The 24,109-nt window shown below is 21.5% G+C and overlaps 6 protein-coding genes across 6 annotated transcripts; 3 read left to right on the top strand and 3 right to left on the bottom strand.

Moving 5' to 3' along the window:
* Nucleotides 1-3,565: 3,565 nt before the first annotated feature.
* PVVCY_0903540 (DnaJ protein, putative) lies at nucleotides 3,566-5,269 on the top strand (the record flags this gene model as incomplete). The annotated part of the gene is made up of 5 exons (XM_008626690.1): nucleotides 3,566-4,351; nucleotides 4,565-4,693; nucleotides 4,792-4,888; nucleotides 5,021-5,079; nucleotides 5,228-5,269. 5 exons carry the CDS (start codon nucleotides 3,566-3,568, stop codon nucleotides 5,267-5,269), a joined length of 1,113 nt encoding a protein of 370 aa, XP_008624912.1.
* Nucleotides 5,270-6,508: 1,239 nt separating this feature from the next.
* On the bottom strand, nucleotides 6,509-8,416 carry PVVCY_0903530 (conserved Plasmodium protein, unknown function; the record flags this gene model as incomplete). The annotated part of the gene is made up of 7 exons (XM_008626689.1): nucleotides 6,509-7,136; nucleotides 7,227-7,305; nucleotides 7,426-7,512; nucleotides 7,603-7,703; nucleotides 7,796-7,855; nucleotides 7,976-8,225; nucleotides 8,347-8,416. The coding sequence occupies 7 exons, from the start codon at nucleotides 8,414-8,416 to the stop codon at nucleotides 6,509-6,511; spliced, it is 1,275 nt and encodes a 424-aa protein (XP_008624911.1).
* A 722-nt stretch (nucleotides 8,417-9,138) lies between these two features.
* Nucleotides 9,139-9,645, bottom strand: PVVCY_0903520 (conserved Plasmodium protein, unknown function; the record flags this gene model as incomplete). Its single annotated transcript, XM_008626688.1, has 1 exon — nucleotides 9,139-9,645. The coding sequence occupies one exon, from the start codon at nucleotides 9,643-9,645 to the stop codon at nucleotides 9,139-9,141; it is 507 nt and encodes a 168-aa protein (XP_008624910.1).
* Nucleotides 9,646-9,757: 112 nt separating this feature from the next.
* Nucleotides 9,758-11,926, bottom strand: PVVCY_0903510 (conserved Plasmodium protein, unknown function; the record flags this gene model as incomplete). The annotated part of the gene is made up of 1 exon (XM_008626687.2): nucleotides 9,758-11,926. One exon carries the CDS (start codon nucleotides 11,924-11,926, stop codon nucleotides 9,758-9,760), a length of 2,169 nt encoding a protein of 722 aa, XP_008624909.2.
* Nucleotides 11,927-17,096: 5,170 nt separating this feature from the next.
* PVVCY_0903500 (casein kinase 1, putative) lies at nucleotides 17,097-19,026 on the top strand (the record flags this gene model as incomplete). The annotated part of the gene is made up of 8 exons (XM_008626686.1): nucleotides 17,097-17,213; nucleotides 17,380-17,449; nucleotides 17,545-17,693; nucleotides 17,851-17,923; nucleotides 18,034-18,183; nucleotides 18,294-18,470; nucleotides 18,601-18,700; nucleotides 18,891-19,026. The coding sequence occupies 8 exons, from the start codon at nucleotides 17,097-17,099 to the stop codon at nucleotides 19,024-19,026; spliced, it is 972 nt and encodes a 323-aa protein (XP_008624908.1).
* A 2,301-nt stretch (nucleotides 19,027-21,327) lies between these two features.
* Nucleotides 21,328-23,697, top strand: PVVCY_0903490 (signal recognition particle subunit SRP72, putative; the record flags this gene model as incomplete). Its single annotated transcript, XM_008626685.1, has 1 exon — nucleotides 21,328-23,697. One exon carries the CDS (start codon nucleotides 21,328-21,330, stop codon nucleotides 23,695-23,697), a length of 2,370 nt encoding a protein of 789 aa, XP_008624907.1.
* Between the last annotated feature and the right edge of the window lie 412 nt (nucleotides 23,698-24,109).

Raw genomic sequence — 24,109 nt, 5'->3', positions numbered from 1 at the left:
TATTATATATCTATTTTTTTTATGTTAATTAAAAGAATTCTCTTTCATATTATAAAAAATCTATATATAAGAGCACAATTTCATTAATTAAAGTTTTACATATTTTGTTGTTCTTCCATTTTTTGTTTATAATTTAGAGCAATTAATATATTTATTATTAGACATACTTCATGCTCCTTAATTTTAATTTTTTAATAAACAATATTTATGTATTATATTATTTTTAAAAATTTATTACATTTTCTATTAAAATAAAATGAATGAAGGAATTTATTTTTATATGGTCTTACTCAAGGTAGAGAAAAAAAAAATAAATGGTTCCTAAAAATATTTTAATATAGAATCAATAATAAATCATTCTCACAAATAATGCCTTACACATTTTCCATATAAATATATATTATACAATGTATATGCTTATTTATTTATAAAAAATTAAGGCAATTAGCACAACATTTTTTTTTTTTTAAATAAGAATAAATTTTTAAATGCAACATAAAATAATAAAATTCATAGCAAATTTAATTTTGTTTATATTGATTTTTTTCTTCATAAAAAAAATTAATTATATATATATTTTTTTGTGTGTTTCATAAAAAACAACAAAACAAATTTAATTTTATGGAAATAAGAGAAAAGTTGTAAAATTAAATATATTGTAGAAATCAATAATCAATGTGATTCAACTTATTAATTATGTGTGCGCTTAATTTTTTTTTTTTTCCAGTTTTGGAGTGTATATATATATTTACACACATTTATTATTTATTTTAATTTGTTTTATTTACAATTTTCCATTGATTTTAATAATAAAAAAATAAGATTAAATGCAACCGAAACTGTAATAGTTACTGTCATTCATTAAAAAAAATAAAATACATATAATTCAAAAAAAAAAACATTACTCTACAATATGTTTTTAAACTATATTTTTATATTACATTTATATTTAATAGTTCTTAATTTTATGAATAACAAAAAAATGTCTTATTTAAAAGTTAAAATTAAATTTTCCATAACATTGAAAATTGGAAAGGAAAAAACGAATATTAAAAATTTTTTTCAACTTTTCAATGAATTATAAAAAGAATTACTCAAAAAAAAATTGTCCTTTTCTCTTGTAATTATATCTATAAATTTTAATAGGCCTTTAAAAAAAAATATATATATATTTATTAAATAAAAAGGCAAAGTTGTTAGTGTGTAATAATTTTCTTAGCTAATTAAATATGTTTTATTTAAATAATATATTTATCTTAAATATTAGTATGGTTGCTCAATTTGTTTGTAAAACATTGGGAAAAATTGTAATTACAAAAAAAAGGAAAAAAACAATATGGAAAATGAATGCTACCCAATAAAAAAATATTGTAGGTAAACAAATATATAGACTTCGAATATGTATGTATATATAAATTGGATTATAATAACAAAATGGGACTTTAAATTTTCCATTAAAAAAGCAATATTAATAAAATTGCACATAATTATATTAGAAAGTGTTAAATTTCATAAAGCTATTTTTTCTTGTAAGAATGGCAATGCCTAACAGCAATAAAACAAATCAATATAAGATGGAAATAAATGCACAAATATGCGTAATTTCTTAATAATATATATGTGTGTCATTTTATAAATTTGAAAAGCAAAATACCAACCGTAATAAACATTTCCATACTACATTTTTGGCCCTATTATTGTATAAAAAAAGGGAATTCATAAAGATTTTACCCCAAAACTAAAAATATATATGTGAGCATTCCCTACATACTAAAGTTTATTTATTTTGGGTCTAGTTCAAAAAGCATAACCTTGCTACGATTAGTGTATATTGTTGTTTTCTATATAAATGTCATCATTTATCGGCTTAGGAAACTGATATACAATATACATATATATATACAGGGGTATGGTTAAGCAAAAAGGAATATTAGCGATACAAAAAAATATTAATACAACTTTCATAAGTTGTTATAAAAAATATTGATTATACATGGTCATTTTATTCTAATTCCAAATCATTATAAGCTATTTTTTTTTTAATTTATAAAATTATTAAAGTAAATTAAAATTTTCTTATTTTTGTTAAATATTATAATAATCCCATAAATATATTTTGAATATGTGTTACCTATTTAATTTACACGAATATAAAAAACAGCAAATATATAGAAACCCATAGGAAAAATGGAAACAATATATTATACATAAAAATATATTCATATACATATATATTTCCATAACATATTTTATGATGCTTCTATTTTTAAAAAGTTTTTATATAATATATAAGAAAATTTTAATTATAAAAAAAATTGCAAGGAAAAGGAGTATAAAAATAAATAAGAACTTTTGTATTGAAATTAAAGAAAGGAAAATAAAAAAAAAAAAAACAATATGTATAATTATGTATGCATATATATATAATTATTTTTTTTTATATACATATAAGTGGTATTTAGAGTATTTTTACGATATTTTAAAGGAATATTTCCAAAAATGGTTAATAAATTATAAATTAAACATTTTAAACTGTAAGAAGGAAAAGAAAATAAAATATTCGATAAACAAAATAGCTTAAACTATAAAATTTAGTTTTTTCTTTTTCAAAAATTCAAAATATGAATATAATCATACGCGTATATTTAAACTGATGATTATATATGTTCATATTTTTATGTTCCATTTATACATGTTTTTATTAATATGTTCATATCTATAATCAGTTTATATGTGTTTACATATATACTCTCATATTTGTGATATATGTTTACATGTATTTTTATTATATATTAAATTATTTTTTTTTGTTCTTTTAATAAAATCGTAAAGGAAATTAAAGGACTTTTATATGTTGCTGAAGTCCAATATTTCCCCTTGAGACACAAGATAAAATATACATATTCATGATATATATACTATGGCCATATATGAATGGATTATCTTAGTGAGTATTTATTAGCGGAAGAATGCCTTAAATGAAAATTACAAAAAATAGTATAACTAGTATTTGAAGATATATACCAGACATTTCAAATGCGATTTTTTTTATTTTATTAATATTATCTTTTTTCATACAAACAGATTATGGCATTATTCTTTTTTAGTATATGTATAATGCTTAAATAATTAAGAATAATTTTTAAATATTAAAATAATATCATAACAATACATAATGTTTTAAAGACCCAATGGTGTTCGCTATTACAAGACTATAATCATTCCGTAAATAAATAAATATTACATATTATATTTATTTATGTATGTTTATTCCTATGCTAATACACATATGTATGAACAATAAATAAAACAGAATAAAAGAGAAAATTTTAAAATATTAACTATACCGTATATATTTTATGTAAATTATGATTAGTGATACACCTGATGCATTAATAGAGATACAAACAGGTTATGCTTATGAGTACGTAACAGAAAATATAAACTAAGATAATACCACTGGAGAAAATAGTAAAGATTTAATTATAAAGGGAGAAATATATTTAAAAAATATCTGAATAAATTTATTGCTAATCTAAATTAACACACACATATACGGACCAAAATGATAGGGAACAAAGAAGAAGCATATGAATGCTTCAATTTAGCAACCAGATATATGAAAGTAGGAAATTACAGTCATGCAAAAAATTTATTTTTAAAATCAAAAAGGATGTTTCCTGAAATTGATATAACTGAACAAATAAAAATATGTGATGAAAAAATAAGCAAAAGTGAAAACATAGGGGACGATGACACAACATCCAGCAATATTAATAATAGAACATATAAAACCGATCATAGTAATTTACATGAACGGCATAAATCAAAAGATGATGGTATCGAAAAAATATTAAGAACAAATAATTTTTATGAAATATTAGGTATACCAAAAAATAGTAATGATGAAACTATTAAAAGCGCTTATAAAAAATTAGCGAAAATATATCATCCTGATAAGAATAAAGAACAAGGGGCTGAAGAAGCTTTTAAAAAAATATCAAAAGCATTTCAGCATTTAATAAATAAAGAAAAAAGATATGAATATGATAATAATTTAGAAATGGGTTCTCATTTTCCAGCACATAGAACAACACATTTCTATTATAGTGATGATTTATTTACTCCCGAAGATTTATTTCGTAGTTTTTTTGGAATAAATTTTGCTACTTGCAATAATAGAGCATTCCGAACCCATATTAATACAGAGCATCCACATAACAATAATACTAATAATAATAATAACAATAGTAGCCATAATAATCAACGCAACATTTCGATTGCACAGCTCTCTATATTTTTAATGATGTTTGTTATATTTTTTCTATCGAGCTATTTTGAGCAACCAAGGGTAAAAAATTTATATACATATATATGTGTGAACCATACTAATATTCCCGTCCTTATATTTTGTGCCTTCAGAAAATATGCACACATTTACATATTAAAAAAAAACGAATTATGGCGCATGTGTTCGAATCCTCTCTTTTATAAATAAAGAGAACAATTATAACCATTCCTATTTTGCATAAATCATTATATATTTTTAATTTGTTTTAATTAGGCTGTATATTCCCTTCAAAAAACGAATTATTTTGATACTGTAAATTATACATCGTTAAATAAAATTCGATTTTACACAAAAAGGACATTTGGCTATAACTATCCGAAAAATAGCCATCCTCGTTTTCAAGTAAGTTTTTTCACATTTATATGCTTAATAATGTTTATTTGTTATATATATATATATGCAAGATATTATATCACTCTTTTCTTATTTTTTTTTTCTAGGTTGAATTTGAAGTAGAATATAAATATTATGAGCACGAATGCCATGTTTTAACTAAAAAAATTAAAAATGATTATCATGGACAAAAAAACAAATACAGTAATTAATTTTTCCATGCCCATATATATAATTTTAGCATATAGCAATTTTAAATTATGTGTTTGTTTAGTAATTTCGATTTATTTTATAAGCGAACATATAAAATTTTCCCTTATCTTTTTCTACTTTTAGAACAACAATTAAATTATAAGGATATACCCGAAAGTTGCTTGAAACTAAAAACATTAGAGGTAACACCATTATCAATACATTTAATATTTTCCCTTTTCCATATGTTTACAGAATGATTATGCATTCCCAATATAAGCTTTAACTAATTAGTGTTTTCACAAGTATGTATATATATACACATACATATATATTTTTTTTTTAATCCAGGATCAGTACAACAACTATATTATGAAGTTAAAGAAGCGGTGACAATAGTATTTTTTTTTTTGATAAATTATTTTAAATAAATTAAGTAAATAGTTAAAATATATATATGACATGAAGGAACCTATATATAATCTTTTCCATTATCTTGTCATTTAAATATTTCTAAATATTATTACTCTCTTTATCCACGACATTTTAAATATAATTTTTGTTAAAGTATTTGAAAATTATATGATTTGATTCAGCTTAATTATTATACATTATACCTATACCCACGTATATGTATATTCACATTTTAATTGCCAAAATCACAAAAATTTCAAAAGCTAAAATTATTAATATTATATACATTTCCTAATATTCATGGTAAGATTTATTATTTACAACTCGGTAGTTGTTTCATTTTCATTTATTTTATGCTTTTTTTCTTTTTTCGTTTACTTATTTGTAATTTCAACATCATATTTTTTAAATTCAATATAATTTATTAGTATGCTTAAAAAAATGATTAATATTTCCTATTATATGTATATTTTGCACATATAGTAGTATTAGATAATATACTAAGTAGCATACTATTTTATTCCTTTCTTTGCTCTATTTTTTTTTTCATTTTTTTTACTATTTATAAATATATAGTGTATATTTTGTTTACAAATTATTTAGTGTCTGCGAATATTTTTATATATATTATATGTATCATACATATTCTATATTTTTGTTAAATCGTTGTATGATATATAAAAATACAAACTCATTTTTTAAAAAGTTGTTAATATTGCATAATTTTTTTTTCATATTATATATACACGAATTTTATATTTTCACTTCAAACCTATTACAATATATATCTCCTGAAAAATATATTAATTTAGTTTTATAGTAATAATATAAAAAACAAATAATCAATTTTCAATCATTTTTAAGTCTATATGCTTAAAAGTGTGCCATAAGGGATACAAAAACAATTTTGATATATTTTTATCTTCTTATGCATTAAAAAAACAAAAGATAAATATATACGTTACACGAAAACATATACATTGCAAATGTACATATACATGTCTATGTTTAAAATACGTTTTGATCACTTACTAATATCGTGATTTTAAAAGGTGCTAGCTATTTGCATAACTTGAAAAATAGAAATATGTATACAAATATAGATAAAGCAACATGCAAACTTACGAAGTCTTATAGACACGACTTTACAATATTAATAAAACAAATAAGCTACTAAAATTTAATTATATAATCTTTACTTTGTTTTTTTTTTTAAATTTATGGTACATTGCTATCAGATGTATGAGATGAATATTCAAGATTACTGTTATTCATTTTACCAGATTTATTTAATTCTCTTTCTTCTTTTTTCATAATATAATTTATATATGCATGATCATATTCTTCATTATTATTAGATGACATATTTTCTAAAAAGGTATTACTTTTTTCTTTATTATAATCAATATCTGCATCAGAAACGGGATTACTATTGCTTGAGAAATTTTTATTTGATTTGTCCTTTTTATTATCACTTAAATAAGCATCACTATTGATCATTTTTTTCTTTTTATTAAAAGATATTACATCTTTTATATTATCGTTATATATATTTTTTTCATTTTGAACTGATTTTACAAAATATGTTTTTTTGTCTAATTTATTTTCATCTTTAGTGTTTTTTCTTTTAATCTTTTGATCCAATTTTTTTAACATACTATTTTTAATATTAGAATATTTTAAATACCGAATCGTTTCATCCATACATATTAATATAGAATTATAAAAATTATCATTTAATCCTTTTAATATCATGGTTTTATTTTTTTGCTTATCTTTGGAATTTTTAAATATATGGATTTGTTTCAAATCATATATGTAATGAGCGCTAGCTAAGTCATAAAAGCTGTATAACGTGGGCATAATATAAAAATAAATATATATAAATATATTGGTGAAATACTGAAGTATGTAACAAATTTTAAGAGGTATTTACCTGAATATTTTCACCACACTAGGATTTATGCCTTTTATTGTTTCTTGGTAAGAGTGCGAATAGACTGTTAAAAATGTCTCTATAAATCGAAATTATATAAAATGAGGGAAAAAATGTAATATATTTAGTTATAGAATAAGCCAAAAAATTATCGGTGAAATATTATCAAACATTTTTTTAAATAAAATAATTTATTTACCTATATTAGTGCCGTCTAATACCATGTAATTCAATTTTTTTTGTTTATAACTTTCAAATATATTTTTAATAAGTATTCCATTACAACCTATTAAAATTAATAAAAATAAAAAATATATTTATTGTCTTTTTTGTATGTTTGGATGTTTCCACGTTTTATCACGTGCTTATTTTATACCTTCTTTTCCTATATCCCAAGCCTTTTTTCGAGACAAATTTATTGAAGAAATATCTGGGACATTTTTCCCTACAGGCTTCCAATGAAAATCTTCCAATACTCTGATATTTGCACACACAAAAAAATGTAATTATACATATATATTTTTTTTAATGTGTTATTTGAATTTATATATATAAAAAAACACACTTACTTGTTTCTATCCAAATCATAACTTATGGTTCTACAATTTTTAAATGGAATGTTTTCATTACTATAAAAAAATTAAATAATCAAAATGGAGAAAATTATGTTTTCTTTAATTTAAAGTTTATTTATTTTTAAAAATATGTTATTTTTCATTGCTATTGTTTTGGTATTATTTCCTCCTAACCTGGTCATATGTTCTATGTAGCTAACTGAATGGGATTTTTTTAATTTTTTTTCTTTTTTTTCGTTTTTTGATTTAAAATTATTACTACCAAATGAAGACAAATTATTTTTTTCATCTATGGGCTGTGAATTGCAAGAATCTGATTGTTCATTTTCACTTGAGCTACTGGAACTAGACTCATCCGAATTTTCCAAAAAATCATTTACATCTTTGTATGATTCTACGCTGGTTTCACTTTCATTATTTTGTACTGCATAAAAAGAAGAGAGCATATATATTTTTTTTATGGAAAACCAGCATGAGAAATAATTAATCTAATAAATGTGAAAATTATGTTTTCGAATGTTATATTGGCACACTAAAAAACCCACCTATCTCATTGTAGGAAATAAAAACTTCATTAATGTTTTCATTATGCAATGATTCCTTTATTCTTTTCATTTTTTTATTTTATTAGCAACTTTATAAGAGAGAAATTTAAAAAAATATAATAATATACATATATGCACAGTAATGCGTAAAATTGGAATACACTTTTAAATGCATATATGTGTATATGCATAAATCTATACATAATATATGTATGTCATGGCCTTTTAAATATTACAACCGTATATTTAGGGTGTAAACAAATTACATTAATATGTTTTTTATTTTTTTAAAAAGATAATTTATTTAAAAAATTTTAGTTTAATTAAAAAATTAATTAAAAAATATATACACATATATTTATTTATATTAACGAATATAAAAAGATGGTTACATAAAAATGTATACAAACACATTTATGCAAAGTATAGATGAAACCCAAACAATATATTTTAATAGTGCACAAACTATGGCTAAAAGGTGAAATATATATATTTTTTTTTTCAACGCCTTTTTTTATTTATAAACATAGTGAGCATTATAAAAATATAAACAATATTCATAATTATGCATTTTCCATGTTAAAAAAAAACAAATAATTAAAAATTTTTATAAAATTTAATAAAAATAACAGTACACATATCCATATGTATACCTAAATAAAATAAACAGTATTAAGAATAGAAGTGGGATATAAATACATTAATTATTTCCAAATTTGCATTTCCCCCAAAAAATAAATACCATATAAAATATTTTGCTTTTTCTCTCTATAATGTTCATTCTTTCTTAATTTATTTCATTATAGTTCCATCTTTGTATACTAATATTTCCGAATTATCGGTATCATTTTTCATTAAATGATTAACTATATAATTAACTTTATCCGTAACTAGTTCTATCATATGTTTGTATTTTATATTTAACTCTGTAATATTAGATAATTTAGTAATTAATACTCGATGTTTTTTACGTTTTAGCGCATCACCATATATTTCGTATATAGCTTTAATCCATGGAAATGTGTTTATAATTAGAATATTTTCTTCAGTTAATATGTTTAAAATAAATTCTAATAATTTTATAGAATATTTTTTTCCAAGATTTTTTATAGTATCATAAACAATGCTACCATATTTTTTATTAATTATAACCTTCAACATATTATATCTTTTTAAAGATAAATTCATCTTGATCATAGAACTCATAACTATAAAATTATTATTTAAATTGTGATCACCATCATTAGCATAATTGTTTATTTGTTTATTTTTATGTAATGAATTATATTCATCATTCATGGTTTCAATGTTATCAAATTCGTTTTCTTTTTCTCCTTTATTCTTTCCTGTTTTTCTTTTTTTTGATTTTGTATATTCATCATTATGTATTATGTCACCATTTAATTGCTTGTCATTGCCTTTTTTTTTTTTTTTTTTTTTTTTTTTCATTTTGATCATCTTCGTTCTCTTCATCGTTGTCATCTTCTGAATGGTCGCTTTCTTCCTCGTCACTTTCTTCTCTATCTCTTTCCATTCCACCACTATCTTTTTTCTCTTTCTTTCTTTCATTTTCCCTTTCCTCTCTCTTTTCATCTTCTTCTTCTCCTTCATCATTATCTTCCCCATTTCTGTTGTTCGGTTCTTTACCCTTCCTATATGATCCTACATTTTCTTCTTCAATTTGGTCTACCTCTTGATTGGTTTCATGCTCATCGATTTCATTTTCATTAATCAAAAAAGACAATGGGCTGAAGGTATTTGCGCTTCCTACGGAGTGAACAGATAAATTTGAATTTTCCCTTGAGTTATTATATTCTGTAGAATCAGATAACGCTCCAGTTTTTTTTAAGTAATAACTTATTCCATTTTCTAAAATATCATTTTGATTACTCTCAATATGATTATCATTTTTTATACTTTCAAATTTTATATCCTCGTATTGATTAGTTGCAGTAGTAATTTCTTCATTTTTACAATCCTTATTTTCTCGAGTTAACTCCAAATCAGTTGACACTTGTTTTATTTGTTCGTTCTCTGAACTATAATCACTATAATAATATGCATCATCGGCATTTTTGTCACTGTTATTCCACGTTATGTCAGTATCAATATATGAATCACTATCAGAATAACAAGAGAATTTGGATTTATTTATTATTTTATTTAATAAATTTTTTTTATCATTTATATCCAATGAAGATTTAATTCCAATAATTTTATTATTAGAATCTATTACACTTAGAGAATTTGTTTCATGATTAATTTCGGAATCAGATAAAAAATCATGATGAATTTGTATAGTATAAATATTAGCCATATTTTCAGTCATTAAAACTGTATCTATAAAAAAATTACTGTTTATATATTTTTCTTTATTTGATATATGTTCCATATATTTATTAAAATTGTTTGATAATTTTTTTTTTTTTTGAATTATATTTTTCTGCTTTATTACTCTATTATAAAATATATCAGTAGCATTATTTATATTAAATGTCTTGTATGGTAAAGCCATATATATAATTGGATTTGCATTGTTTATGTGCACAAGTCCAAATTTAAATTTTTTGTAATCTAAATAATCTATAAAATAAATTAAAACTTTTCCATTTCCACTAAAAACTAGTAAATATAATTTTATACACATTTCTTTGTTTTTTTCATTATCCGCATCAGCTTCATCTTCATTCATTTTATCAATCACATTAATTTTTGTTTCATTTATTTCGTTGGTTTCTTCGTTTATATTTGCATTTATACCATTAAAACTTTTTAGCGCATCTGGGTTGGTAGCCATTCCAGTTGCTACTTTAAAAAAGAAGGCTCCCTTTATATTTTCTCCATTTAATTTATCTATACACAATTTAGCTAAACACTTTTTTTTATTTTTAAACACACCCTTGACAAGTTTGTAAATAATAACTTCTTTATTTGTGTAACTACAGACATGTATTACCTGCTTATACTCATTTCTAATTTTATAAAAATGGTTTTTATATGAATGAAGTGCATATTCTTCTGTATCCATTTTATTCCTCGATGGGAGACTCATATTAGTATTTTTTAATTTTAAAGATTTATCTTTTAAATATGCTAATTTTAAAAAATATAATCTACTACTTGTTTTTAAATATATCACATTTTTACTATTATAACAAAAATTTAATTTTAATGGTGGTTCTATTAAATTTAATAAAACACTACAATCTCCATTCAAATTAGTGTGATATAAAGAATTATTATTTTCTTTAATAAATATTATATCTTTTTTTAAATATACAAAATCTATAGGGTCACAATCGTTTAAATGCACTAAACGTGTCTTTTCCTTATTTTCAGCGTTGTATGTATAAAATAAATTATCAGAAAGTAATAATAAATTTGATTCACTATCTAAATATCCTTTAGAAAAAGACCCTAATGTTAATGTACTGCTAATTTCATATTGCTTTAATTTATCACTTTTGGATTTTAATTTGAAAAAATGTATCTTATAATTTTTGTCATTTTCATTATTTATTATTTGATTTACTAACAGATTATTCCCTCTTACTTCTATTATGCTTCCATTTTGATCCATCTTTTTGTCGTAATTATGATTATTCGTATTCTCAAAATTTATATGAATGGATATATAACATAAAAAATATAAATAAGCAAAATATATTATATTTAGCCCTTTGGGTATTACTAATTTTCTGTTTTCTTTTTGTTTAGCTACCAAATATTCCAAAAAAATATTCTATATTTTGGTTAATAAGCCAAAAAATTATTATAAATACATATATATGATTTAATTATATAAATATCATAATATATATCATTGGATAAATGGAAGCAATTGGGAAAATATATGCATTTTTATTACGAATTAAATAGCGTTATAAAAGTATAATTAACAGGAAATTTGTAAAACTAATGTTTTTTCTTAAATTTTTCTTCTTTGTTCATAATTCAAGAAGAAAAATAATCCAAAACTATTACTCCACCCATTAACTTCTTTTCCATTGTTCTTATTATCTTTATTTGTTTTTTTCCGTTTTGTTACAAAATTAAAAATATATATACAACATTAATTTTTTTTCTATATTCAAAAAACAATAAAAATAAAATAAAATCACTGTGAAAATATATTTGAATAATGTATTAATTCGGTTATTGCTACCCATATTATGCATTATTATTATTTCAATTTTTTTTGGTAGTAAAATAATAGTTTTACCGTATCGTATATATAATATGCATACTATTCAATAGCATAAAAAAAACATATTTAAGCCGATGCATTTTTCTATGCATATCCATAATTAAAAAAATTATTATATTTATTATTCATTATTTTTTTTATTTTTTATTTATATAAATATAAATGAATATTTGTGTTTACCATTTTTAATGGGTTATACTGAAGTTTTATATACATGGAAATATAGATATGTATATATTCATATTTATACAGTTCTTATTTTACATATTTTTATATGTTATAAAAAATATATGTTTCCCCTTACACAACTTATCTTTTTGAAAAAAAATCATTTCCAATGTAGGTTAAGTTTAAATGATTGGTGGTATTTTTTAATGGTATTTTTTTAAGATGGTTTTATAAAAAAAAAATATATATATAGGATATTTTTAAATACATTGAACAGGACATATTCTATTATATATATTTGAATTCGTCGTATGGAAAAACAAATTTTAAAAGATAATAGATGCCATTACTACATTTATATTACAATCCTTTGTAGGAAACTATGTTTTGGAGGTATTTCAGTTTTTTTTAAATGCTTTCTATGAAATTATAAAATTGATCATGATGCATTTGTATTATAATTATGGATTCCATGCCATTATTATAAAGCTAAAAATCGTATATTTGTACGAATATATACTTATAGATATGTAAGTGGTATTACCATCGATTGTTATAAGTGAATAAATGCATATGTTATAAAAATTTAAACTACATGCTTATTTTCGATATATACAATCTTATAAAATATATTAAGCATAAAGGATATATATGTGTATACACTGTAACTATGTACAAATGATAGTAGTAATATAGAAAAATTCGTTAATTAATGCTTAAATGATATATATATTTCTTTTTTATATAATACTACAGTATGTAAATACTGTTGCACATAAGATTAATATCTCTTTTCTGTCTTTTTCAAAGCACATATAGTATATATATTGTATGAGTTCACTTAAAAATACTCAAATATAGTATGATGTAATTTTAAAGGGATATTCTTTATAACATTTTTAAAATTTAAAATCAAGAATGAGACAAATATAATTATGGTATTATCATTTATCTATACATTATATTCAAAAAATCAGTTGCTCTTTGTGTGATGCATATGATCTTTTTGAATTACAGCATTATGTAAAATTCAACCCATTCCGTATATTCTATCAACTTTTTTTTAATGAATAAATATATTTACATATATTCCCATTTAAATGTCCACATATATATACATTTATGGAAAATATAATCCGGTATAAAATATAAAAACAGTATGAAAAAATTAAAATAAACACTTACAAAAAATAAAATTATATTTGATCATTGAGGAAATTATTTAATGCATCATTATTTATAATATATATGTATTTTGTGCCAAATGTATACTCATACTTCTACAATAGGGATTGACATAATTGTGGAAGAAATCATATACTACTACAAAATGGTGTAATCATAATATAAATGCCACTATTCACATAATTCTCTTTTATTGTATAAATAAAAAAAATTCTATTACTTTTTTTCGTCCTTTTCTTCCTTTTTTTAAAAAAAGTTATAGCATGTAAATTTATATTTTTTTTCATATTTTCCCCTCACAATTGCGTTCATAAAACGGTGTGTGCAGCAGGTCTACCATGTTAAAACTTAATTAAAAGAATGGTAAAAAGTAAGCAAAATTAAAAAACATAAAAGAGATCGATAAAAATGTATGGCATAATATGCTTACTTTTTATTTAAGAATTAATATTTTAGAATTATGGTAAATAAAACAGGATGAGGAAATGATATATACCCTAAATGTCTGATACTATAACATGTATACACACATGTTATATATTATATATATAAATCTATCTATATATCATACCACTTATGTAACATAAGTAGCTTTAGTTATATAATAAATTTTATTTATGAACAAGTCATACAAAAAAGGGATTTATGTTAGGTAAATTAAGCATGAAAAAACAACCAATTCTAAAACACCTAATAAATTACCTTAACATTCATAAATATATATATATAATTCAAATAATAAAAGCCGTAAGTAAAAAAAAATTATGTACGATTAATAAAAAACAAGCTATTTATAGTTCAATATATATATATATAATATATAAAATTATGAATATTAAGATTAACAAATAATATTATCCTATATCCTTTACTTAAAAATAACTAAAATAAAAATTATTTCATACCATTACACACAGCAATAAAATATTTTTTTAAAAATGAATATAAAAAATACCAATTACTATTTTTTCCCTTTGTTATTTAAGTACAATCTTTCACATATGTAAATATTATATAATAAATATGCTGTTATCCTTTCTTAATTTTCGCTTTTTTTTTTTTTGTGAAAAATTATTTTTTTTTTAATATATTTTTTTTAAAATTTAAATAGCTTTTAGTATGTATTAAAAAATGATATGTTGATTTTTATTATACCAACTATTAATTTTAAAACACTATTAATTATATACGTATATACAATATATTATAATTATGTGCTATTTAACACGTAGCATTTGCATGTAACGTATATATAATAAATTATAGTTATATAATTATTTACTTATTCTCATTGCTTCATATTAGATTAATAATTTTCTTTTTATATATATACATAATATATAAATTTATAGGGTATACACATAAAAATATATATTTCTTATCGTATATCATTAATTATTAATCAAAGTAAAAACATATACGGATTTAATAAAAATTACATAAGAGCGGCTGAATAAAAGTCAAAATCAGCATAAATATTTCCAAAGAACGAAGGAAATAAAGATAATATATTTATAATAATAATAATATAATACACGTAAATACTACATTATTATATTAAAAGATAAATTTTCCTAATTAAGGTGGGGGAGCACACAAAAAGATAACGAAGAAATAGTTTTAAACAATATAAATGTTTAAAATTATGTTAAATTAAAACACAAAGCGAAACAAATATTATTTTTCTATTTGGTAAGTATTTATGTTAATTTAATATATATATAATATTTTATATTACATATACATATATATATGCATATAATGTATATTATATAATATCCATGAAGCTTATTTTGGTATCCATTTTGCATAATATAATAACATTATTTGTAGCCATTATAATATGTGACATTAGGAGAATTCCTATGTATAAATTATTATAATGCTCATGTAACAGGGGATCCCTGTATGTATTATTACATAGATAAATACAATGTGCTAAATGTGCTACGTTTTTGATTATATATACATATATATACAAAGCTTATATGAGGTATTATCATTATGGACATACCATTGTACAGTCCATATATAGTATTATTGTATACATACATTAATTATTCAAAGCAGCTAGTCAAACTGCAATGTTTGCATTGCATACCATTTAAACATGATTAAAACATAATTTATATTCTACTTATATGTACATTTTGTTATAGCATCGACTTTGGTACTGTTTTTTCCCATGCATACATATATATTTATTAAATTGTTTATAAACTTACTTAATGTTTTTATATCACTGCTTTATTTTATAGTGTATGCTTTTTTATTCTATTGCTGCATGTTATTTTTGTTTATTACTAAAATTCTATTTATAAAAATACATTTATATGAAGGAAATTATAGCAAGCGTCATTATAAATTGACTTGTGGAATGTGTTAATATAGTATGCTAATTATTAGTTATAATTGATGCAAAAAGTGTATATGTTTTTTGAAATCCATGAATTCCATACGAATATGTACACATTACAGTAATCTCATGTGCATCTGTTATTTATATATTTATTCACATATATGAAAATAAAATTAGAAACTACTGGCCGCCCTTTTATATATGTAATAAAAGTAAACGTATCCATAAATATTTTTTTTATTTTATATTTGTTCCCCTTAAAAATAATATTAAATTAAAAAATACATATTGAAATATTAATGTGCATAATACTTTTGCGAAACCACTACAAATATACACATATATTTTACATAAAAAGACACTTTTAGTAATTAAAATATGAAATTCAATGGATATATTGGAACAAATTATTTAATTAGTATTTATATTATTTTCATTTTAGTTTATGCTATATTTAATTTTATAATTTAGTATTCTCTTAGGCAATTAAATAAGGGAAAATATATTTATTTCATTACACACATTTATATAATTATATAACATTTCAATTATGGCATTATAAATTTTATTATTTTTGACAAAATTTATTACATAAAGGAGATATATTGTAGTTTATTTATGTGGGTATCAAATATAATTTTTATATGCATATACAATATATATATATGTTTCATTAGCACACGAACTAATGAATATACATGAATAAGTTATGATGTATGTACTTAATTTATTTTCATAGCTTTTATAATTTTGTTATATTATATCTGGATATAGAAATTCACATATTTATTTATTCCTTCTTTTATGCAGTTATAATACAAAATAATAATCATGGAAATAAGAGTAGCAAATAAATATGCATTAGGAAAAAAGTTAGGAAGCGGATCGTTTGGTGACATTTATGTTGCCAAAGATATTGTAACTATGGAAGAGTTTGCTGTTAAATTAGTAAGTCAAAAACATTTACGAAAATAAAGGAATATAAAATATCATTGGAGGACGTATATAAAGCATTTGTCTTTTATTACGTTTCACACTGTTATATATTATATTTCTTGATTATTATTATTATTATATGTTTTATTGATATACAAATTCGTTTTCATAATTTTAGGAATCGACAAGATCGAAACATCCCCAGTTATTATATGAATCAAAACTTTATAAAATATTAGGAGGAGGAAGTATGAAATATTAAATTCGAATGGAAAATATAAATGCACATATATATAACTACTAATAAACCATATATATTTTTTTAATTTGTCTCTGTTTATAGTTGGCGTTCCTAAAGTTTACTGGTATGGTATAGAAGGAGATTTCACAATTATGGTTCTTGATTTATTGGGGCCATCTTTAGAGGATCTTTTTACCCTTTGTAACAGAAAATTTTCTTTAAAAACTGTCCTTATGACAGCAGATCAAATGGTTAGAAACTGAATATAAAAAATAATATTTACATCTATATAACTTTGCACAAGCTACATAAGCATGGCGTTATAACATATGCATATGCCCAATTGTTATATTATCACAATCATTATTAATATTTTCCCTCCTTTTACCAATCTTTACCATATTACAGTTAAATAGAATCGAATATGTCCATTCAAAAAACTTTATACACAGAGATATTAAACCAGATAACTTTTTAATAGGTACTATGCTGTAAATATAGCAAATGATCATATCAAATAATAATATTACTATTTTTAATGTTTTTACTCATAATGTATATTTTTCTTCATTTAATTCTTTAATTTTTTAGGACGAGGAAAAAAAGTTACATTAATTCATATAATTGATTTTGGTCTTGCAAAAAAATATCGAGATTCAAGATCACATACGCATATACCATATAAAGAAGGAAAAAATTTGACAGGAACAGCAAGATATGCTAGTATAAATACTCATTTAGGTACGTTTTTTTTGAAATATATAATTTTCTTTATTTTTGTACGATTTCATAAATAAAAATATACATATATAGGATATGCACATATTGATATAACTTTCGTATTTATATAGGAATTGAACAATCACGTAGGGATGATATTGAAGCCCTAGGTTATGTTCTCATGTATTTTCTTCGAGGAAGTTTACCATGGCAAGGACTTAAAGCCATTTCAAAAAAGGATAAATATGATAAAATTATGGAAAAAAAAATATCAACATCTGTAGAAGTTTTGTGTAGAAATACAAGCTGTAAGAAATAAACCATCTAATTATTTTATATTTGAATGTGTGAATTTCAGAAATATGGAAAAACACTTATATAAATAAATATAATATATTCGATGTCATTTTTTATTCTTATTTGTTTTCCCCTTTGCAGTCGAATTTGTTACTTATTTAAATTATTGTCGATCTTTAAGATTTGAAGATAGACCCGATTATACATATTTAAGAAGGCTTTTAAAAGATTTGTTTATTAGGTAAGTGATTATAGAAAAACATTTATCATTTGTAACCATTTCTTATGGAATATGTGTGTCATTCATTCCTTCTGTTCATCCTCCCAAAAAAAATAAATAAAAAAATTAAAAGCATCATGTGTGTACAATATGCATACCTTATATATGCCTACAATTAAAATAATCAATGAATAAATTCCATTTTTTGCAGAGAGGGTTTTACCTATGATTTTCTTTTTGATTGGACATGCGTATATGCATCAGAAAAAGATAAAAAAAAAATGTTAGAGAATAAAAATCGATTTGATCAAATTGCAGATCAAGAAGGACGAGTGAAACAAAATTAAAAAATATATGCAAAGTTTTTTTTGAAAAAAAATGAATACATAGTCACATCTCCCCTGTATAGTCACATAATAAACAAAAGTAATGGATAGACAAGGAAAGATTATTAAGCAAATAGTAATCAAATACGGAGCTATATTATCAACATTGTTGTATAGTGCAAACGTTTCAAAAAGATGATATTATTATTTATTATTAGTTTTTTTTCTCTCCCCTTATATTTTCTTTCCTTTCCCTTTTTTTTTACATATTTTTAAATATAGTGTATTATATAATTATATCATTTTTAATATCAAAAAAAGGAAAGTAAAAATAAATCGATACCATAAATATTGATATATTTGTGTGTATCTATTATATTTTACTTAATGAATATATCCTATATCCAAATTTAATACAGGTGAAAAGGGAAGAGAAAAAATTCGGATGGTTAAAATTTTATGTGATTAAATTATATATTTTCTTTTTCGTTCCCCTTCTATATATTTTTCTCGTTTTATATATTTTCGTATCTCTTCTTTTCCATTTACACTTTTCTTTTTTATTTTACCCATCATCTTTTTATAATTTATTGCATTATATATGAAGTTGTTTTTAAAAAAATTTAATTTTCCATTTTTACAGTTTACATTTTTTTATTTTCTCATTTTAATAAATTTATCATATAAAACATCTATTTTGAAAAATATAAAGTATGCAATGATTTTCATAATTGTAAATATACACTGTTATGTGTACAAAATTATGTATTTTGTTGTATATGAATAATATTCATATTATACCCAATATTCTATAAAAACTCAAATTTATCATAACTATATTAGTATAATGTAAAAATACAATTATTTACTTTTAGCACTTTAAACATATCATTTCAATTAAATGGCTTTTTCAAGTGTGTAAAATGTTCGTGATGAATGACGATAGCTCACGAATAATTCTTTAATAATATATTTTTTTAATATATATAGTATTCTTTTATTTTTTCCTGAAATAACAACATTATAATGTTGGAATAATACTACATCGCCCAATTACACTTTAAATAAGATATGCATATATATTTTTAAATTATAACCATGAACCGTATAAGTATCCTTTCTTTGTTTCACACTATTCTCCATATAAACTATTAAGGTTTATTATTTTCATTCTACTAAAACATAAAACAAATATGATTAAAATATTTTCTTTCTTTTTTTGTATAGATTAACACTAAGAAATATATGGATATAAGGGAAAATATATAGAAAGAAAAAAAGTTGTATGGTATAGTTTTTCTTATATAATAATGTAGGCTATATTTTTTATAATATACTGCTGATTTTTAAGTATATATTTTTCTTTTATATATATAAACGAAGTTTAATCTTTATAATATATTTTTCATGTTTATCGAGGAAAATATAAATTTATAATTATGTAAATATTTTAGTTAAAATTATTACAGTTTTTTTTTTTATAGCGACCACAGAACTGATACATAATATTTTTCAATATTTAATTTTACAAATATATTTCATATTTATAACGAATTTAATATGTAATAAAATTTATACAAATAAGGTGTCGTATTATTTATGTATTATTATATGTGTTGGCTTATTATATAAAAAAAATTGTGATATTAAAAATGAGAATAATATATAATAAGCATCATCAATTTTACTTTTACATATCCTTATGAAAGATAAAAAAAAATTAAATATAATATATTTATAAAATGTATAAATAAAGGATTATTTTGGATATATCTATGGTTTGTTAATTATATTTATAGGTACGATTACTACAATTGTCATTGTTGCTATATATTATTGTTATTTTTTTCTTTCACTCTATATTAAAATTTTTAAATGAGATATTCATTTTATATTTATTAATTTTTCTGCATAATTAACTATTATATATTAATTTATAATATGTAAAGGTGGATGTAATATTAAATTTACATATTTCCCCATATATTTATCTACTTATATTTATTCTCATATTTTCATTTATCACGCATAAATATTATTTGAGTTCCCCTTTGGGGGTATAATAAAATTAACTTAAAATTTTCAACGTCACTAAGTTAAGGAACACAACAATAGCAAATAGTATATATAATATCGCAAAATAATTTCCACATCCATACTATCAAATATTAACGATCAGAAACTACATACTCACTATTTTTGATTAATAAGGAAAATTATACACATACATAAATATATATTAGCTTTGTGAAAGGAGTAGCATATGCCCAAAATAAGCAAACACCCTCGTTTTATATCAGTTTATGTTTGTAAAAGAACAAAATGAATGACAAAAATGAAAATAGTAAAAAAAAAGGTAGTAAAAAAAAGGATGGAGATAATATAGGTTTAGAAAAAAAAGTAAAAAAACGAAGAAACAGACGTAAAAATGTGACTATTATATATAATAAAGATCAATTTAGCATTGATGATATAAAATCTAGATATTCCAGATTAATCGAGGAAAAGGAATATTCAAAAGTATTTTATGAAATAACAAATGTGTTAATTAAAAATGATAATATAAATGAATCCAATGAGAAAATAAAAAAAGAAAATAAAACATTTAAATATAAGTTTCAAGAAAATTATGAAGAAATGAAAAATGATAATGTTTTATTGGAATTTTTTTATTGTTTATATAAATTAAAATTGTATAAAAAATTAAGTGCTTGTTTAAAATATTATTTAGAAAATGAAGATAAATATAATAATTTTGTAAATATACTACTAGCAGATGTTAGTTATAAATTAAGAAATTTTGAAACTAGCATTAATCTATATGAACTTTTGATAAAAAATGAAGGGGACAATCAAGTAGATTCGGCAAGTATTAATATGGACAGTAGTTATATTTCCTTTTACTTACAACTAATGTATGAATATAATTTTTTAAAGATTAAAAAAGAAAAAAAGAAAAAAAATAAGAATAAAATAAATGATGAAAAAGCTATCTCGTCTACAGATCCTAATTCTCAAGTTGATATCCAAAATTTAAAAGATAAAATTACTGAATTTACCAACAATTTTAACTCTGATGAAGTAGAAGATTTTGAACAGTTATATAATTATTCTATTTTTTTTGCAATTGAAAAATGCTATGATAATTCATTAAAATTTTTAGACTTATTAGAAGACTTATGTAAAAATACCTTAATAATGGATGAAGTAAATAATGATGGGAATAATTTTGATAATTCTGAAGTAAACAAACTAATTTTAGAAAATAATCAAATAAGTAAAAAAGGATCATCACTTTATAATATCGAGATGATAAAAAAAAATAAAATACTTATTCAACTTGGAAAAGCATACATATATTCAAAAATGAATAAAATAAAAGAAACTGTAGATATTTATGAAAACATTTTAAACAATTATGAATTATATGTTACTAATTTACCAGTCCTATTGACATCTTATAATAATTACATAGCAGTAATGAATAACTATAATGAAAATTTACTTATAGATAAGTTATCTAAAGTAGGATCGGGTAAAAAAATAGAATTTAATATAAAACCAGACAAATTATTACTTATTAAAAATATAATATTTATGCATAAAGATTTAAATAAAGAAATTAACAGATATCAACGTAGTGTTTTATATTATAATGAATGTCTTGATTTATTTCATTATAATCATAAAAATGATGAACTTCGATTAAAATTACAAAATTTTTCTACAAAATTTAATAATTCTGTATTATTAGATAAATTAAATATTTTGACATATCTTAAAGAGAACAATTATTTAAAATGTAAACATTATATACGAAAAAATATAGATTTAGTTCAATCACCTGAAATTAAAATCAAATATATTAATGCATATGCATATATGTCTTTTGAAAAAAAGGCATATAATGATGTTGTTGATATTTATCTACAATATGAGGATGTTTTTCAGAAACTTGTACATCATTATAAGAATTTTTTTTCAAATTTATTCTACATCTATATTTGTGTAAAATTACCAGAAAAAAAAAATCAAGAAATTAATAAAAACCATGAAAATAATGATCCTTGTGAATATAACATGAAAAATCTCGAACGTGTAATTGGCCTTTTCACAAAATATAAAGAAGCAATACAAGATGATATAAATATAATAAATCCTGAAACTCTGTTTTTAGTTAGCAAATATCTTATATGCAATGAACAAACCGAACTGCTACATGATTTATTTGAATATCTTTCAACAGAAATAAAAAATGATTTTAATTTTTATTCAATATATACATATATATATACATATATAAATATAGAAAATGTATATAAATATGAAGGTTGGCTCAAAAAAGTTATACTTAGCGAAACATATATGATCGATGTCGAAGAACTTGAAAATAAATCCATCAACTTTGATGTTAGTTTGTTTAATCAATCTTTAGATAATATCAACAAAAAACGTAAGAGATCAAAAAAAAATAAGAATAAAACAACAGAATCAGGAGCTAACGCCCACAATAATCCTTCTATTGATAAATGGTTACCAAGACATGAAAAACCGGGATTTAAAAACAAAAAAAAAAAAGTAAAATCTATTGAGCATGATAAGGAACCTGCACCCACTGAAGAAACCAAACCTCAACCTATAAATCCTACTCAGGCAAAATTGCAAAACATGAAACAAAGAAAGAAAAGGTGAACAATTGGAAAATATGCATATAATATTTTAATGCATCTATTTTTTTCTTAATAAAGTTGAACCAAAATCATTTTATTATGAGGAGATCTGTGCATTTATGTATTTTATTATGATTTTATTAACCTTTGCTTATATGTTTTATTTTACGAAAACAAAAAAAAAATGCATTTCTTTTTGTTCGTTATTGATTTATTCTTATTTATTATTTTTAATTTTCCATTAAAATAAAGTTAAAAAATCGCAAATCCCGCGAAGGAAAAAAGATATTGCAACTTTGAAAAAATAGAAAAACTGCTTCTATCTATTTAGCTGCTTTTTCTCTTTTTCCTTTTTTTAAGTAAAATTTAATCGAACATTCTCAACATTGATAACAAATGCTCATTGATATGTAAAAAGAGTATGAATAAAAAAA

Source organism: Plasmodium vinckei, assembly GCF_900681995.1.
Source record: "Plasmodium vinckei vinckei genome assembly, chromosome: PVVCY_09".
In the NCBI taxonomy this organism is placed as follows: Eukaryota; Apicomplexa; class Aconoidasida; order Haemosporida; family Plasmodiidae; genus Plasmodium; species Plasmodium vinckei.
This window is presented reverse-complemented; position numbering and strand designations above follow the sequence as displayed.